We start from the raw sequence: 20,128 nt of genomic DNA on the forward strand, positions 1-20,128 counted from the left end.
ATTGGATCATATATAGTTAAAAGGCGGTCATGAAACATTGGCATATCATCCAGGCGGATCCCACATTGAGAAAGATGTGCCAAGATAAACCTTTGTTTTGTTACAGGCGTAGTAACAACATCAAGGATGAAATCACTACTTCAGATATCAGTAGGAGAAAACAAGCAGGTTGGCTAGCCTTAAAAGAAGAATCTTATCTTTGTTCTGGATGTATAAATTGCCACTTCATGTTAACGGGCACGGAATTTAAGGGTATAAACGCTGGTCGAGTTGTTAAAATCCAACATCGTCTTAATTGTGAGAGCAGATATGTAATATACATCATCATGTACCCCTGCAAACGCCTATACATTGGAAAAACGATAATAATGCTCAAGGAGCGAATTGCACTCCATAGGTCTTTTATTAAAAAGGCTTTGGAGAATCTAGACTCCAATACTCCACCAGTAGCGAGACACTTTGTCCACATGAAGCATAATATCATGGATTTGAGTGTTATTCCAATGTACCCTGTCCCTTCTTTAAAAAGAGGGGGAAAAGGGAAAAGATGCTCCTGCAACATGAAGCAAGATGGATATATGATTTTAATTCCATGACACCCAATGGTTCAAATGAAGAGCTGAATCTATCCTGTTTTCTTTAGATGGGCTATATCTCTCTCCAATTAATGACAAGTTTGCCTCATTCAGAATTATTGTTATGTTTTAGGGATTATGGGTTTGGTGTATTTATGTTTACCTCTCAGTGAATCCGCATATGAATGTTCAATCACCTGTCTTGTTCACTATTAAGACGCTAGATGAGCGCTTGGTAACTATATGGTTACCTGATACAGAGTGTGAGTTTACAGCGCTGCTTGACCTACGTTGGAACGCTAGTATGAGTTCCGAGTCTGTGGCTGCTGAACCGCAGACGTCACTTCCAGCACTATGGTTTGCTGTTCGGATGGATGCTGGATTGCCACATTACATACTAGGGACAGACATGAATCAGGTGAGCAACCATGTGGATTCTAACACAGGTGAATTAATTATTGTGCACTGTTAAATGTTGTATTCACTGCAGTATTGTCATTCCGTGCCCCGTGATGAAGGTGTGAGTAAGCACCGAAACAGCTGTCGGGCTGTGGTGTACTAACTCCATTCAACTACAGCACATTTACTCCATGGCAGTGAAGATGCATGACAATATTGCAGCTGCCTTTTTCTATGATGGAACTTTGCTGTCGATTTGCACTCAGATTGGAGTCTTAAGTATATTCTGCTACTCTTATTATGCATATCAGCACTTTTTTGTCATGTGACAGTGCCTATTCATGCTGCTCAGCGCTTAATACAAAGTGAGTTTTTGTTTAATCTGGAGTGCTGGCTCTTCTTTTGTGAATACAGAGAAGTGTGACTATATATATATATATATATATATATATATATATATACACAGTCAGGTCCATAAATATTGGGACATTGACAGAATTTTCATATTTTGTCCTCTATTCACCACCACAATGGCTTTGAAATGAAACAAACAAGATGTGATTTAACTGCAGACTTTCAGATTTAATTTGAGGGTAATTACATCCAAATCAAATGAACGGTGTAGGAATTACAACGGTTTCTATATGTGCCTCCCCCTTTTTAAGGGGCCAAAAGTAATGGGACAAACTAAACAATCCTAAATCTAACTTTCACTTTTTAATACTTTGTTGCAAATCCTTTGCAGACAATTACAGCCTGAAGTCTGGAACGCATAGACATCACCAGACACTGGGTTTCACCCCTGGTGATGCTCTGCTAGGCCTCTACTGCAAATGTCTTCAGTTCCTGCTTTTTCTTGGAGCATTTTCCCTTCAGTTTTGTCTTCATCAAGTGAAATGCATGCTCAATCGGATTCAGGTCAGGGGATTGACTTGGCCATTGCATAACATTCCACTTTTTAGCCTTAAAAAACTCTTTGGTTGCTTTTGCAGTATGCTTCGGGTCATTGTCCATCTGCACTGTGAAGCGCTGTCCAATGAGTTCTGAAGCATTTGACTGAATATGAGCATATAATATTGCCCGAAACACTTCAGAATTCATTCTGCTGCTTTTGTCAGCAGTCACATCATCAATAAATACAAGGGAACCAGTTCCATTGGCAGCCATACATGCCCACGCCATGACACTACCACCACCATGCTTCACTGATGAGGTGGTATGTTTTGGATCATGAGCAGTTCCTTTCCTTCTCTTCTCTTCCCATCACTCTGGTACAAGTTGATCTTTGTCTCATCTGTCAATAGGATGTTGTTCCAGAACTGTAATGGCTTTTTTAGATGTTGTTTGGCAAACTCTAATCTGGTCTTCATGTTTTTGTGGCTCACCAATGGTTTGCATCTTGTGGTGAACCCTCTGTATTCACTCTTGTGAAGTCTTCTCTTGATTGTTGACTTTGATACATATACATCTACTTCCTGGAGAGTGTTCTTGATTTGGCCAACTGTTGTGAAGGGGTTTTTCATCACCAGGGAAATAATTATTTTGTCATCCACCACATTATTTTGGTAGCGGTGAAACTTAGCACTGCCGAGTCTGATTCGGCAGTGCTAGTATGCCTGCCTGAACTGGGGTTCACACGAGCGCACAAAGCCCCGGCGTCTGGCAGAAGAAGCCGGGCAGTGTCAGAGGGATCCGGATGGATCCTTCTTCACAATCTGGGACTCCTTCCCATAGGGGATCTGGGAATCAGTACCAGCTGAAGATAGCGAATGTTCCCGCAGTCAAGCTCCGAAAATGTGTATGGGGACAGCGGTCCAGTTTGGGGCTGAAAGGTAAGCAGGAGAGATCTGTGATATGTCCTGCGTTACCTTTATAATGAATAGTCCCTATACTTAATTTCTACAAAAGTAGGTGAGAATATTGTCACCTGATTTTGTATAAATGCAGTGATGAGAAATAGATCCCTAAATGAGATATCAACTTTTAAAAATGTTATTAAAAAAAACAATGTAACATTAATAAAATGAAATACAATTATAATGACAATAATAATAATAAAAAAAATGTTCTTAAATGCATAATACAATACTTAAATACAAATCGGTGATCCTTGTTGAAGACATGTAAAAAAGGGTATATGTTCAGGAAGCCGGCGGACTCAATGCCTACCACTGGCTTCCCAACTACTTAATCCCGGCGAGGGTTAAATGACAGGCGTCTAAATCTAGATGCCAGTCATTTTACCGACGCCGGGAGACTGGCATCCGGCATCACGATCGAAGGGATGCCGAGCGCGGACAGCCATGGGGGGGGTTAAGTTTAGGGCTCCCGGGGGGGACTTAGGGTTGGGCACCCCCCCAGGAGGTTAGGGACAGGCTAGGGGAATGGGGGTTTAGGGTTAGGCACCCACCCTGGGGACTTTAGGTGTAGGCGGCAGGGAAGGGGGGGTTAGGTTTAGGCACTTAGAGGGGAGATTAGGGTAAGGCACAGGGGGGGGTTAGGGTTAGGCACCCTAAAGGAGGGTTAGGGGTAGAATTAGGTTAGTTCATACTTACCTTTAGGATGATCAGGATTTCTCCCTCTGTCGGGCTGCTGCTGCCGGGATTTGAACCGCCGGGCATGCGGGCGGCGGTAAGTCATAGCGAATGCATAAAAAGCACAGGCAATAAATGCTAAAACATCCTAGTTTGATTTCCAGAGACACTTTGTGGCTGCAGCATAGGTGTGCATACATAGGGACCATGGTGTGCCCAGGTACACCCTAATGATGGACATCGGAATTCAGTGAGTAAGTCACTCAAATAATCACAAGACGTAGTAGTGCAGAAGCACCCACATCCCGTTATGAGTTGTACTATATATACACATCATCCTGTTCTATTTGGCATAATGTGCATGGGGGACACTAATGTATGGCTTCATGTGGTCATAAGTAAGTGAGGTTAGGCAATTGACAGCGATATGATATGGGAGGTAATTGGGTTAGAGATGATGATAAGAGGGGATTGATGACATGAAATTAGTGGTATGCCCCTCTGAACAGAGTATCCATCTATAGATTTATTCCCAGTGCACACCATAATGAAGTGATATGTACTCAGTAGGGGTGGAACTACTCATAGTGCAGGCTGCAGACAGTGCACCACCTATGGGGGGTGTGATATGTATTACCGCTGGCCGCACAGGATTACAGTGTCTGGAAGCCAGCGGTTGGCATTTAGACCATTGGCTTCCGGACTACATCCCCCTATGGGACCAATAAGTTAAATATGCCCTCTGGTGAAAGCACCCACCAGCCAATGTAACAGTAATGTCACTGGCCACACCTTCACCTTCCATTTACAATAGCGTGTGGACATTGCTAGGATAATGTGTGTGCAGTTATGATATGTGAGGTCACCTTGGCATAATGTGTATTGGAGCAATGCTGTTGGCATAATATGTGCGTGACATTACTGGGATAATATTTGGGGGCTCTGCTTGTTTTGATGTTTGAGGTCACCTTGGCATAATGTGTATGCATTGCTGTTGGTATAATGTCAAGAGAATATTGCTGGTATAATGTGTGTGGGGGTGCTACTTTTTGATGTGTGTACAGTACTAATGGCATAATTTGTGAGAGAGAGTATTAGCTTAGGAGGAAGTCTGGGGACACATAGGGGTCTACTTTTAATGTCTATACTGACACTGAGATACAGAGCCATATTCAATTAGAGGCGAAGTTTTCACCTGTCCGACTGTTCGCTTCATTCGCCTGTTTCAGAGGCGAATTTATTCCGTGCTCGTCCCCGCTTTTCGCCTAATTCAATTGCAAAACAGGCGAAAACGGAAATAGGCGAATGCAGAACAGGCGAAAAGTACTGAAAGAATTGGGGAAATCAGTCTGTACCCAAGAAAAAGATATATTAACATAGGGAATCAATATAGATGTGTACTAATAGCCCTAATAAGACTATTTTGGGTAAATTGCTTGCTATTAGCGTCTTTGTAAAAGTGGTGAAGAATAGCATAAAGCTGTATTTTTTGGTGAAAATAAGTAGTCTTGTCAAATTTGGGGTGCTTGAAAATGGGTGCAAGCATGTTTTCCTGTCTCTGAAGTGAACTTTTAAAAAACGTGAAAAATCCACCTGCTGCATGCACCTGCAATCCCAAAAACACCTGACCCATACTTGTGGACCCCCAAGAAGTCTATTTCGCTACTTTTAATGTTTATCCCCCCACTTTTTAAATTTTCACCCCAATAATGACATGTCTTTTTTGGGGTGTTCTTAGGTTTTTGTTTCTGTTTTTTTGCAGATTTGTCCTTTGGGGGGCTGTCCCAAGGGGTCTGAGCTGTTTCCCCACGTTTGCACCCCAAAATAAAGATTTTGCATTTCTTTTCACCAGCTATTAATTGGAGAATCATTTTTGGAGAATTGTTTCCACTTAGGCGAAATTGTCCTGGAATTGAATTTGGCAAATTTTTTTTTAGGCACATTTTTCACAAAAAAACAGGCGAATATGGCTTTTCGCCTCTAATTGAATACCCCTCACAGTGTCCATATGGTACATTCTGCAGATATGTCAGAAGTGCAGAATATCGGTGGGTTGGGACCAAAGTGGGATACCGGAATCTGGGCCTGATTCAGAGGTGCCTGCTATTTGCGTGCGCTTGCTCTGAATCAGGGCGCCCCTATTTATTTTTTTTGACCGGCCTCCAGGCCGCTCGCACAGCTGTGGGTGACCGATTATTGCGACCGTCGGGCTTGCAAGGAGACCCTTGTGGTAGGGTCTCACGTCTCGCAAGCCCGAGTGGACTTCCTGCTCTAATAGAGCAGGAAGTCCACTACTGACATCACTAGTGATGTCAGTAGGGCCGCCCACAAACATCAGGCGTTCCTTTGGGAATGCTTCCGTTTGTGCTGCCACCCCCCCTCCCCACCTACAAAATGGGGCAAGCTGTCGATCGACATCGACAGCCGCCCCGTCTTGTGGCGAGCCCCAGAGCAAAGTATCAAGTATGCAAAGGTTCTAATGAGTATTACTGTTTTATCATCGCATGAGTGGTTCTGATATACCTACCTCGTGTTCATTCTAGCACCCTGCACCTGTCACAACCCATGCAGTTCCTCTTTCCTGCCTGGGGTGTTGCTATCTGCTCTGGTGATTCTAGCACACTCAGCTGATGCAACAAACTTATGATATACAGACCAGTGTGTGCTAGCATCACCAGAGCAGAGAGTGACATGCCAGACAGGAAAGAGGAACTGCACAGGTTGTGACAGGTACAGGGTGCTAGAATGAACACTATACCTACCTCCCTGTGTTGTGTCATTGAGTATTGAGAAGTGACACAAAATATATCATACTGTTGTGCTTTATGAGAGACTTGGTGGGGGCAAAATTAAAAATGTTGCACTCAGGACTTAAGAATTGCAAGGAAGCTTGTGGTGCATTTTATATTCTGTACATAACTGTTCTTTTGTTGATGCCCCGATTTCAGGTCTGAATCACTCAGTATCATTATATGATGGTTGTGTCACTATATGTCATTTTATTATATATATTTTTTTATAAAGCCAGTAATACTCTTTAATTAGAAGGATATGTGAACAAACTTCCTAGCATTCAGACTGGAGATGTGCAACGTACTTCACCAGATTTTTTTTATTGTAGTTTCTAGCACCCAGTTTACTATACAGAATACAAACACCACAAAGCAATAAGAGCACTGGTGGATTAAAGTTAATATCAACCTAAGGTGATGCTCAGACATAGGACCCCGTTTCTATTTTTTTTATAGTGAATTGTTCACCTGCTGAAACATTCATAACTGTCTAATATCAGCCAAGTAGCATTCATGTCATGATCATGTAACCATTGGGCGACAACTGCTGCTGTGTGGATTGGGGCTTTGTCACCCTGGAAGAAAACTCTCCCAGTTGGATGATGATCATCCAATACTGTACTATTATACTATTATATTATATAGTACTATTGTACTATTATGACTGCACCCAGACCAAGCCATGGAAATGCAGAACCTTGTTTAGAAAAAGCACTCAGGGGTGTAATAAATTGGTGGCTCATATGCAGTTGTCTATTTTGTCCATTGCCTGCCCTCTTAGCACCACAGAACTCACATGTACATTACCAAGGTAGGGGACAGCTGGAGAGGGGAGGGGGAGCAAACAGAGAAGTTGGATTTGCAGGTGGTAGCGGTGGAAGACACGGAGCACAGAGGAAGAGTAATCAGCATGTAGTTATACCCTCCCAGTGGTCGTGCGTTGCAGCAATAGGCTGCACAGCCCCTCTATTTACATTAACCCTCCTCCCTCATTGACAGCAGCCCTGGCGAGATTTAAGCTGCTTTCTGAACACTAATGCTGGGTACACATTTAGATGATGGTTCGGTCAGCAGATATATGTCTGGGCTGACATCACAACTGGATGGGCAGTTATATTTCACCGACCAGTTAAGTTGTCAGTTGCGCTCGCACAGCTGTGGGTGACCGATTATCGCGACCGTCGGGCTTGCAAGGAGACCCTTGTGGTAGGGTCTCACGTCTCGCAAGCCCGAGTGGACTTCCCGCTCTAATAGAGCAGGAAGTCCACTACTGACATCACTAGTGATGTCAGTAGGGCCGCCCACAAACATCAGGCGTTCCTTTGGGAATGCTTCCGTTTGTGCTGCCACCCCCCCTCCCCACCTACAAAACGGGGCAAGCTGTCGATCGACATCGACAGCCGCCCCGTCTTGTAGCGAGCCCCAGAGCGAGTGATTTCTCACTCGCCCCGGGGCTCACGCACGTGCGGTGTGCACGCCACGCGTGCGCAATGGCCCACCATCGACCTGCTTGTGAGCGCTATGTGCTCGCAAGTGGGTCTGAATCAGGCCCTCTTTTCCCTTGATTATCAAGTATGCAAAGGTTCTAATGAGTATTACTGTTTTATCATCGCATGAGTGGTTCTGATATACCTACCTCGTGTTCATTCTAGCACCCTGCACCTGTCACAACCCATGCAGTTCCTCTTTCCTGCCTGGGGTGTTGCTATCTGCTCTGGTGATTCTAGCACACTCAGCTGATGCAACAAACTTATGATATACAGACCAGTGTGTGCTAGCATCACCAGAGCAGAGAGTGACATGCCAGACAGGAAAGAGGAACTGCACAGGTTGTGACAGGTACAGGGTGCTAGAATGAACACTATACCTACCTCCCTGTGTTGTGTCATTGAGTATTGAGAAGTGACACAAAATATATCATACTGTTGTGCTTTATGAGAGACTTGGTGGGGGCAAAATTAAAAATGTTGCACTCAGGACTTAAGAATTGCAAGGAAGCTTGTGGTGCATTTTATATTCTGTACATAACTGTTCTTTTGTTGATGCCCCGATTTCAGGTCTGAATCACTCAGTATCATTATATGATGGTTGTGTCACTATATGTCATTTTATTATATATATTTTTTTATAAAGCCAGTAATACTCTTTAATTAGAAGGATATGTGAACAAACTTCCTAGCATTCAGACTGGAGATGTGCAACGTACTTCACCAGATTTTTTTTATTGTAGTTTCTAGCACCCAGTTTACTATACAGAATACAAACACCACAAAGCAATAAGACCACTGGTGGATTAAAGTTAATATCAACCTAAGGTGATGCTCAGACATAGGACCCCGTTTCTATTTTTTTTATAGTGAATTGTTCACCTGCTGAAACATTCATAACTGTCTAATATCAGCCAAGTAGCATTCATGTCATGATCATGTAACCATTGGGCGACAACTGCTGCTGTGTGGATTGGGGCTTTGTCACCCTGGAAGAAAACTCTCCCAGTTGGATGATGATCATCCAATACTGTACTATTATACTATTATATTATATAGTACTATTGTACTATTATGACTGCACCCAGACCAAGCCATGGAAATGCAGAACCTTGTTTAGAAAAAGCACTCAGGGGTGTAATAAATTGGTGGCTCATATGCAGTTGTCTATTTTGTCCATTGCCTGCCCTCTTAGCACCACAGAACTCACATGTACATTACCAAGGTAGGGGACAGCTGGAGAGGGGAGGGGGAGCAAACAGAGAAGTTGGATTTGCAGGTGGTAGCGGTGGAAGACACGGAGCACAGAGGAAGAGTAATCAGCATGTAGTTATACCCTCCCAGTGGTCGTGCGTTGCAGCAATAGGCTGCACAGCCCCTCTATTTACATTAACCCTCCTCCCTCATTGACAGCAGCCCTGGCGAGATTTAAGCTGCTTTCTGAACACTAATGCTGGGTACACATTTAGATGATGGTTCGGTCAGCAGATATATGTCTGGGCTGACATCACAACTGGATGGGCAGTTATATTTCACCGACCAGTTAAGTTGTCAGTTGCGCTCGCACAGCTGTGGGTGACCGATTATCGCGACCGTCGGGCTTGCAAGGAGACCCTTGTGGTAGGGTCTCACGTCTCGCAAGCCCGAGTGGACTTCCCGCTCCAATAGAGCAGGAAGTCCACTACTGACATCACTAGTGATGTCAGTAGGGCCGCCCACAAACATCAGGCGTTCCTTTGGGAATGCTTCCGTTTGTGCTGCCACCCCCCCTCCCCACCTACAAAACGGGGCAAGTTGTCGATCGACATCGACAGCCGCCCCGTCTTGTAGCGAGCCCCAGAGCGAGTGATTTCTCACTCGCCCCGGGGCTCACGCACGTGCGGTGTGCACGCCACGCGTGCGCAATGGCCCACCATCGACCTGATTGTGAGCGCTATGTGCTCGCAAGTGGGTCTGAATCAGGCCCTCTTTTCCCTTGATTATCAAGTATGCAAAGGTTCTAATGAGTATTACTGTTTTATCATCGCATGAGTGGTTCTGATATACCTACCTCGTGTTCATTCTAGCACCCTGCACCTGTCACAACCCATGCAGTTCCTCTTTCCTGCCTGGGGTGTTGCTATCTGCTCTGGTGATTCTAGCACACTCAGCTGATGCAACAAACTTATGATATACAGACCAGTGTGTGCTAGCATCACCAGAGCAGAGAGTGACATGCCAGACAGGAAAGAGGAACTGCACAGGTTGTGACAGGTACAGGGTGCTAGAATGAACACTATACCTACCTCCCTGTGTTGTGTCATTGAGTATTGAGAAGTGACACAAAACATATCATACTGTTGTGCTTTATGAGAGACTTGGTGGGGGCAAAATTAAAAATGTTGCACTCAGGACTTAAGAATTGCAAGGAAGCTTGTGGTGCATTTTATATTCTGTACATAACTGTTCTTTTGTTGATGCCCCGATTTCAGGTCTGAATCACTCAGTATCATTATATGATGGTTGTGTCACTATATGTCATTTTATTATATATATTTTTTTATAAAGCCAGTAATACTCTTTAATTAGAAGGATATGTGAACAAACTTCCCAGCATTCAGACTGGAGATGTGCAACGTACTTCACCAGATTTTTTTTATTGTAGTTTCTAGCACCCAGTTTACTATACAGAATACAAACACCACAAAGCAATAAGACCACTGGTGGATTAAAGTTAATATCAACCTAAGGTGATGCTCAGACATAGGACCCCGTTTCTATTTTTTTTATAGTGAATTGTTCACCTGCTGAAACATTCATAACTGTCTAATATCAGCCAAGTAGCATTCATGTCATGATCATGTAACCATTGGGCGACAACTGCTGCTGTGTGGATTGGGGCTTTGTCACCCTGGAAGAAAACTCTCCCAGTTGGATGATGATCATCCAATACTGTACTATTATACTATTATATTATATAGTACTATTGTACTATTATGACTGCACCCAGACCAAGCCATGGAAATGCAGAACCTTGTTTAGAAAAAGCACTCAGGGGTGTAATAAATTGGTGGCTCATATGCAGTTGTCTATTTTGTCCATTGCCTGCCCTCTTAGCACCACAGAACTCACATGTACATTACCAAGGTAGGGGACAGCTGGAGAGGGGAGGGGGAGCAAACAGAGAAGTTGGATTTGCAGGTGGTAGCGGTGGAAGACACGGAGCACAGAGGAAGAGTAATCAGCATGTAGTTATACCCTCCCAGTGGTCGTGCGTTGCAGCAATAGGCTTCACAGCCCCTCTATTTACATTAACCCTCCTCCCTCATTGACAGCAGCCCTGGCGAGATTTAAGCTATATATGTCTGGGCTGACATCACAACTGGATGGGCAGTTATATTTCACCGACCAGTTAAGTTGTCAGTTGCGTCAGCCCCTGCAGCAAGTGTATTGGCGGTCGGCGGGTTGCCTGTACACACATGCAGATGCACTGATATATCTTTCAGATATATTGCTCGTTCCACCGACGAGCAATATATCTATATATGAGGTCGGCTGTGCTGCAGACTGACGTGACATCATTCACAGACACATCGGGTGTACACACCCAGTGATGCACTCTCGATATATCGCTCACCGGTGGAATAAGCAATATATATAGCCAAGTGTGTACCCAGCATAAGTGTCTCTGCAACAGAGAGAACAGATGAGAACTCCAAAGAGCAAGTCAGGGAATTATAGCTTTTGTTCGGTAATAGTAAGAATAAATGAGTCAGGGATCGATGCTTTAATTGGGTTAATTAAGATGAAGGATTTTTTTGAGACTAAGGGATATAATTAGGGGGTTAATGCACATAAATAATATTATTAGATGATGTTTGGACTAATTAATAATAGAGATTATGATGAGCATTATTATAAAGGGGTTAATTATATTACATTGAATAGGGTTGTTACAATGATGCTGAAGTAGTTAATAGTTTTTGAGGAAGGGTTAATTATTTAAAAGGGTCACACTACTCTGTATTATATGGTGGTCACTGTTGCTCTCTGATTTATGTGGCAGTCACTAATGTTCTCTGTATTATGTGGTGGTCATTGTTGCCCTTTGTTTTATAGTGGTCACAGATGCTCTTTGTATTATATGGCAGTCACTAATGCTCTCTGTATTATATGGAGATCACTGACATTCACTGCATTTGATGGCGGTCACTGTGATGTGTTCTGCCTTATGTGATGGTCACTGTGATGTTCTTTGCATTATATTGGGGTCACTGCGATGCTTTATATATTGTATGGATGTTCTCTGCATTATATGGTGGTCACTGAGATGCTCTATGTATTGTATGGCGGTCTCTGTGATGTTTTCTGCATTATATGCCAGCCATATATGTAGATAATGACTACTATCTACTGGGTGGGCGGGGAGGGGAAGGGCGCCGAGATGAGTCTTTGCCCTAGATGACAGTAAGCCTAGCTTCAACTCTGTGGCCAAGTGTTATAAGAGCTTTGTGCACTGCAACCCAACTATGATGTCCTGCTCTGCGTAGCTCTCATCAGGACTATTTTTAAATGCTGCTTGCTCCACAGTTGAAAATGTGCAATAAATTGATTTGCATTTTTCAGTCTTTCTTGCCTTGTCATTTAAATTAAGGCACATATATCACATTTCTAAAATCTGTGCTTCTGTCCTTGGTGTGCCTTTGCTACTGCTTTGCTCAGAATTCCATGTTGTCATCATTTTAGACACTTTGGGATACCATTAAGAATTCGAGATGTGCCACACGCACTGCAACAATCACCTCTCATTGACTCAGGTCTCCTCTTGCAGCCATTCTTCCCATAATTGTAGGCAACCATGACATTGTAGAATGTTAATGCATGCTTAGATGTTGTGTGCTTAATAAATGCATGAGCCAAAGCAATGTGGAAGCCCTTGCTCTCAGTGTACATGATGTCCCTCATTTACCCAGGTGTTCATATTCTTTTTTTGTCCTTTACCTGTGTGCAGTATTTCAGTGAGGCTGGAGGTGAGGTTATGTCTCACTTCATAGAAGGCATGATGGCAAAGTGCTTCGCATTGGAGCCATGGCCTAAATTCCAACTAGGGTACTTTGTATGATATTTACATATTTGTGTGGGTTTCCTATGGGTGCTCAATGTCTTTCCAAAGTCCAAAAGTATACTGGTAGGCAAGGGTGTAACTAGGTATTCCCTACTTCATCTGACACCTGTTGCAGGGAGTAGTGATGGCTGGACTCGTAGGTCACACGGCAGAGCCATGCCCTGGGGAGGAGGAGCGTGGCCTTGTGAGATGGAGCGTGGTCTCATGGTCCGAGCCCTGTTTTTGTCACAGCGGTGGTGCCGGAGGTACGGGCTGCCCCCGGGGACTAGCCTGTCTGAAGTGCCGACTCCCTCACTGTGTCAGGAGCCGAGTGCTGCACGTAAGGTTGCTGCTATTTCCTATGTGACTAAAGGACCTCTGTGACATATCCACCACGTGACCGCTGCAGGAGGCTGGACCGCTCCTGCGTTACCATCCACTAGGGCATAGAGGGGGAATAAATATTTGTGGCGAGTACAGCGAGCCCGCGAGGGGACACTTTTGGTCCCCCGTTAGCATCCCCGCCCCTCCCCCTTTCAGGCCGGGTCACGTGGGTGTGACATCACAGGGTCCATTGTATAGTCTAGACCTAACCCTGCATGTAAGTCTACAGTGCAGCACCCGGCTCCTGTCACTGGGGGAGCGGAGTCTGCACCTTGGTGTCACCCCTCGGTGGGTGACAGCCGGGTGCGGCCCACAGCCCCCCCTTGTGACGCCACTGCCCATAGCAAAAGTTTGTAAGGGCCCCTATGTACCACCAGATGGTGAAAAATGTATATAACGCATTTAACTTTGACAAGAAAGATGGGCCCCCTCAGCCCTGGGCACAATAGCAGCTGCACCCTTTGCGCCTATGGTAGTTACGCCCATGCTAGTAGGTTAATTGGCATCTGACAATATGGATCCTATTCCTAATGTATTTGTGTAATTGTGATGGAGAATCTAGACTGTCCTGTAAGTGCCATTGAGGCAGGGACTGCTGTAAATGATTTAACATTCTCTGTAAATAACTGCATAATACAATGCAATGTTGGTGGGATTTAAATAAAGAATAATAATAATTAGCAAGAACGACACACTAGTTGTTATACTTAATGGGAATAAATAGCTTTGTTTTCATTTGTTACATAATGCTAGACTAAATTGAAACACTGACATAGTTTTTCAGATTACCTCATATAAAACTGTTACATTTCACAAGAAACCTATACTGTGCAAGTACAAGGAACATGTGCACATCTCCGGACACTAGGAGGCAGCACTGACATTGCAGCAGAGTAATAGGCACACACGCACACACACTGGGCACACACATCATGGCTGCTCCCATGTCTCTGTCTCCCTGCGGCTGCTTGCAGAACATTGTTTTCCCAGAGCTTAATGCACTACCTGTCGCTAGTTAGGGAATGAGCTGTGCAGCCAGTGGCCCTGGGGTTAGCAGCAGCAGCAGCAGCCGGAGTCAGGGGAGTGCAGTGCAGCAGCAGTGACAGGGAGGAGGAGTGCATGGAGCCATCTCGTCTTTGTGTGTCTGAAAACAAAAAAAAAAGGCACAGGGGGGAGGAGGAGGATAGGGGAGTGTGCAGGGATCTTTTGGTGCAGCCAGGAAAGTTAATATAAGCTCCATCATCATTCACAGGGTATGTATGTACGTATATGTCATTGTGCTCCCTTCTTTGCTGGACATCTGCATTAACCTCTTGACCTACTTTAACCCTTTTTGCTCATAATGATCTGGTGCTTATAATGAATTGTCTATTTAGACATAAAATTATAAGTGCCTTTTTTACTGAAATGGTTACAACAATGTAACTTTTTCAAACTTAATTGTTTTTGTGCTATTTTTATGTTTTAAAAGTACAGTATCTGTATGTGATATGGTAATGGCTAGTAATGTATTAGGATGCTGTACAGCGCAATAGGGGAATTATAGTGCAGTAAAAAATGTTAAATAAATTGATGTATGGAAAGAAAATCAGGGTTATCTATATACACACACAACTCCAGTTTTTGTTTCCATAGTAAATGTAACATTATTATGCTCCTCCCCTTCCCCCTCCACTACCACCAATTGTATTTTGGCATAAAAGTGCATTTACACTCTGTTAATAACATCATTAGTCTCCTTTATAAAAATACCACCCTTGCGTAGGGGTCTGTATTAGCTGGTGACAAAAAAGAGACACCTATGTGTATGTATGTTTGTAAATTGAAGTGAACACTTCCAATAGCATCTGATTACATTGCAAACAATATATATGCATTTGAGTTATGCATTGTTCTGTTTTGTTCATTTGCCAGGTTATCCATTTCATCTGCGTTCACCCTTTTCAGTGCTGGGTTGGCAATTAGAAATTGGGAGTGAAGTCTAGAAAACTGGCATTTTCATGTATATTTAAATTGAGTAACTAAGCTTCTTATGAAACTTGAGTATATTCCTATAAATGTTAGTGCATTCAAAAGCCATGTGATGTTTTTTAGTTTGTACCAAATACAGTATACTTTTCAAATCAACCTTAATAATTAGCCAGTATGATGTATGTTTTAGAAGTGCCCATTCTGCAGCTTATTGCAGTATTTGGTAATCTGCAGTTGGTCCCCCCCACCCCAACCCAACCGAGGGTGGAGGATTCAAGGCATAAGTATTTTACACAAAAATGTCCGTCAAAAGTTGGTGTGGGAGACAGGGCTTTTCTCGATCCCTAATATCTTTCCCCTTGTTTCTTTCGTTCACCAGTCTGTCACTGATGCTGCATTAGAGTGCATTACTCTGTTTGATGCAGAATGGAAAACTTCAGCTCGCCCCTAATTTTTGATTTCAGCATGGGCAATGTTGGGAGCATGGTGACCCCGGGAAAAAAACCAGCAGGGGAGACTTCAAATTCAAATAAGAAATGTAAGAGGTATTTCAATGAACATTGGAAGGAAGAGTTCACGTGGCTGGAGTTTGACTACGAGCGTAAGCTGATGTTTTGTATGGAGTGCCGACAGGCTCTTGTGAAGAACAAGCATGGCAAGGCTGAGAATGCCTTCACTGTGGGAACTGATAATTTTCAGCGGCACGCACTTTTACGTCATGTGACCTCTGGGGCCCATAGGCAGGCACTTGCTGTCAACAGTGAACAGCTGGCCATGGAGTTACAATTTCATCAAGAGATAAAGTCAGTCATCAAAGCCGAGATGGATCCATCTAAGGTCGCTATACTGACGACTGTTTACAGCATGGCCAAGGATGGTATTTCCAGTGGGAAACTGTCTTCTCTGCTGGAACTGCAGAAATTCAATATGTGTGAAGCGTTGTCGTCTTCCGAGCAAAATGAGTATTACCACCCAAGCAGTGTAAGACAAATGCAGGTGTGTACAGTCTACACAGACAAGCAAAATGCAAACTATTGAAAAAATTGCAGCATAAAGAAAAATTGGGGGGTCAGGAGGCACCTTGGAAAGTTAGATATGATTCTCAGCAGAACACAGTTGATGCAGAACATGTTCAAAAACATTGTTTGGAGTGATTGCTCTATGTATCTTTATTGTACAAAAGCATTGCTGAAAAAAAAAATATTTTTAATTGTTCTGCAACAAGTGTGGCCTTTGTGCATGGGTACATTGACAGATCATCAGAAAATACATATCCTCCTCCTTTCACATTTTGTGGGATAAACCAGTAGTCATGGAAAAGCAGCCTATTCATTTTCCAGGAACATCACCGAGACATTAGCCTCTTGTGATTATTCAGTGGGGTCTCTAACTCCAAGTGCATTGAATGACAAAATGTACACTGTGTTCGCCTCTTTAAAATGTATCTATTATTAATTGCCCTCATTTCCCATAAAAATATCTTTAGTGGGCTCCCTCCTCTTGTACTCCCATGATTCCATGTATTGAGTAGGGTCCCGGCAATGACCTATAAATGGGACCTCTGCATCTTACCTACACTGCCTGTGTCTCTTTGTGGTGAGATAAATCCTGCTTTGCGTTGGATCTCTCCTGCTATGAAGATAGACCTCAGAAACGCCAAAGGTGAAGGGAAGTGGAAGGTGAGTGATGGCAGTCCAAGAAGAGGGGACCTTAACCAATAAACTTTTCAAGGGAAGGTAGGGCATTTACAAAAAAATAGGTGTTTCTCTTATGGCTTATTTTAATAACTGTGTCAGAATAACACACATTTGCTGGGTTGGGTATGAAATCCTGACTGTCGGAATGCCGCTGGTCCGAATACCGACAGCGGCATCCCGATAGCCAGAATCCCAACACCCGTAGGAAGGAATGGTAAGTACTTGTCTAACCCCTACCCTAATCCACCCTCCCCAGTGCCTAACCTCCCCACCTAGTGCCTAAGCCTAACCTCCCTCTCCCCGTACCCTAAACCTAACACCCCCTCCCCGGTGCCTAAACCTAACCTCCCCCTCCCCGCACCCTAATTCTAACACTTCCTACCCTGTGCCTAACCCTAACCTCCCCTTAACACCCCGATACTTACCTTCTGGATGCCGGCGGTTGGGATTTTGGTGCCAAGATCCCGACCTGTCGGGATTTTGCCTCCGGTATTCAGACTGTCGGCATCCCGCACACCGGGATGCAGACTACATCCCAAATTTGCCATGGCAACCAAATAGACATCTCATTTTATTAGTCTGCTGTGGAGTGATCCACGTTAATCTCTAGAAATTGGAAATTGTAGATGTGTACTATTCACACCATGTTGTTAAAAGCCTTTTTATTTTTAAGGAGGTTCCTGATATATAGTGAGAGCAGTCCTGTTGCTAAAAGATGCTCACTTTATATGCTGTTATAAATTAAACATAATTCCTATCTTCCATTTATCACAGCCTGTAGGTTATAAATTAGTTCCCCATGGATACTCATAATATAAAGCACCATAAAAAGTCAGGCTGTGGAATTTATTACCAGTCAAACACAATCTTTTAAAGGACATATTTATAATGCATGTAGATCCTATATGACAGTGCATCTTGTAAGTTCCCTGAATGTATGTTTAAAAGTTCATACATCATGACAAAATCTGCCTCTTATACTTTCTATACAGGTCTCCAAATGGCTCCCTGGGGCATTCTTCAATAAACTTATGAAAAATAATGTGATGTTTAAAAGAAAAAAATGTTTTCTACACCCTTTTGTCGAATTGCAAAGATTGTTTTTTCCATTTAAACACACAACAGTCCCCATTATTCACATATAGAAAACTCTGGAAAGGTGATTCACTAATCCCTTCCTTGCTCTATAAATGAAAATACTAGTTTAATTTGCAATAATTTTAATGATCGAGCGCTCCCACACAAACCCCCGCAGCGGAGGGGGTGACGCGATTTGTGCTGAATCACATCATCATGGCAAGCAGGTCTTGTATCACTAGTTCTCGATGCAGAAGCTGCAGCCAGACTGAGTGGTGCAAACCATCGATGGTTGACCATAGATTGTTATTGTACCATCGATGGTTATCACTGATGGCACCATCAATGGTGACCATCGATTGAAGACCACCGATGGCCATCCCTAGAACACAGAGAGAGACACACTACAAGATGAGTCTGTACTTGCCAAATGCATGGTTAGTGCAAGAAGGGTTCAGCTGCCGTACTTAATATTTTTTTTTTTTTACTCCTTCTCAAAGGCTTCCCAGAATGAAACTTATACCAAAGAGAGATTGTATTTTAAGTGTATAACATACTTTATGTACAAAATAATTAAACATATACACATTTTTAGATATTCAAGGTCAAAGGTCACATCATGTGACCTTGAAATTTAAAAGTCAATATTTAAATATAACAATTTTTTATGAAAACTCTGATCCCTTAGCTTCAAAACAAGACCAACATGAAAGTTCTACTACAATTAGAAGCAAAGTTATGATTGGTTTTAGTTGACCTTGCAAGCATAAATTTTACATATTTTGTCATGTTTGCAACCCTGTAGCATGAACACCGTGTATCACTGAGGGCTAAATTTTTACATATGAAAGTTACTTTATGCTGTCTACCATCCTTTTTCACAAAAATCTGAGATGGTCGGGTTGAAAAGTTACTTTTTTTTCTTATGATTTGGCATGGAACGACCCCACATGCAATTCCACTCCGGTCATTGCAAAATAGCATTAAACCATATGGGGCAAATCCAGAAAATATACAGATATGGGCACTTCCAAATGCCCAGGAACAAAGCACACCTCAAACATGCAATATACAATATATATTGATGGAAATATTCAGTATGTCCAAAACCGCTAAAGGATATCAACAATGTACACAATACCCTCTGGGTATTTAAACAAATACAGAGTGACTGCAAGTTTGCTTGTCACCTTGCTTTTGACTTCTTGAATACTGATAGATATATATATATATATATATATATATATATATATATAACCTTAGGTGCCGGGATAGGAGTCACCCCCCACAAAAAAAAAATAATTTGAGAGGTTCCAGAATATGTGCTGGGTTGTAGGGAGCATGGCTACCACTGGGCCAGGCATGGAGATAATATCCTTCACAGTTGCTCCACCTCCTCCCTTCCCCCAGCCCTTCTCTGCTCACCTCCTCCCCCTCCACCTAGCTCTGACCCTACAGTGGCTACTAACTGTGAGCTGGCCCCTCCTCTGGGACTAGCCCTGCCCACTTCTTTCCTTTTACTCCTCAGCTCCCGTGCTTTCTCTCTCCTACCTTGGACCCAAACTCTTACCCCCCCCCCCTCCTTTGCGACACCACCAACCTTCGCCCCACTTCGCGGCAAATTTAGCCCTTTTCACTCCCTTAGGAGTCGAATTTAGAAAAAATAATCACTGTTTAGTGGGCACCTACATCATGGAAGGAATATGCTCTCCGATTTTCATGTCCTAGGTCCAGGGGTTTTTGAAAAAGGGTTAAGTAAAGCGCTCAGCTTGGTCCTGTTCTAAGGAATGGCTAAGTGGAGAGCGTTACCAAAAAAAAAACCTTATTTATGTCCCAAATTATTCATGACAGAGGGACATCTTTACTGTATTTTATTGTCTTATTGCATTGCCCATTTAATACTGTTGAGATTCATGGAGGAGTTTAAAGAAACCTAAAGAAATCTATGGGCGTAATTTTTTAACATGTAGCATGAGCTAAAACATTATCGGTTGATAGATACAAGTGACACAGGATAGAGTGATAGTATTCGCCATGTTGTTTATTAGTAAAGTTTAAACATTATGAAAAGACAGATTTATTTTTTTTTTAAATGCAAGTGACTGTCAAAAAAAAGGCTGGAATAGGGG

At 43.1% G+C, this 20,128-nt stretch overlaps 1 protein-coding gene across 4 annotated transcripts in view; it reads left to right on the forward strand.

Annotated features, from left to right (window-relative positions):
• Nucleotides 1–20,128, forward strand: part of LOC148540641 (uncharacterized protein C17orf113-like) — a 365,515-nt gene that overhangs the window by 247,941 nt on the left and 97,446 nt on the right. The window contains exons 1-2 of one of the 4 annotated variants that reach the window (XM_088442468.1): nt 14,185–14,507; nt 15,605–16,221. The exons of 2 other annotated variants lie outside the window; for them this stretch is intronic. In XM_088442468.1, the coding sequence (XP_088298594.1) occupies nt 15,652–16,221 (570 nt within the window). In that variant the 5' untranslated portion in view covers nt 14,185–14,507; nt 15,605–15,651. Of the gene's footprint in view, nt 1–14,184; nt 14,508–15,604; nt 16,222–20,128 lie in introns of those variants that run through there. One more of the 4 variants, XM_088442469.1, reaches the window with a different exon arrangement.

The sequence above is a fragment of the Taudactylus pleione genome, unplaced genomic scaffold (genome assembly GCF_031769625.1).
Source record: "Taudactylus pleione unplaced genomic scaffold, aTauple2 ptg000018l, whole genome shotgun sequence".
Classification (NCBI taxonomy): domain Eukaryota; kingdom Metazoa; phylum Chordata; class Amphibia; order Anura; family Myobatrachidae; genus Taudactylus; species Taudactylus pleione.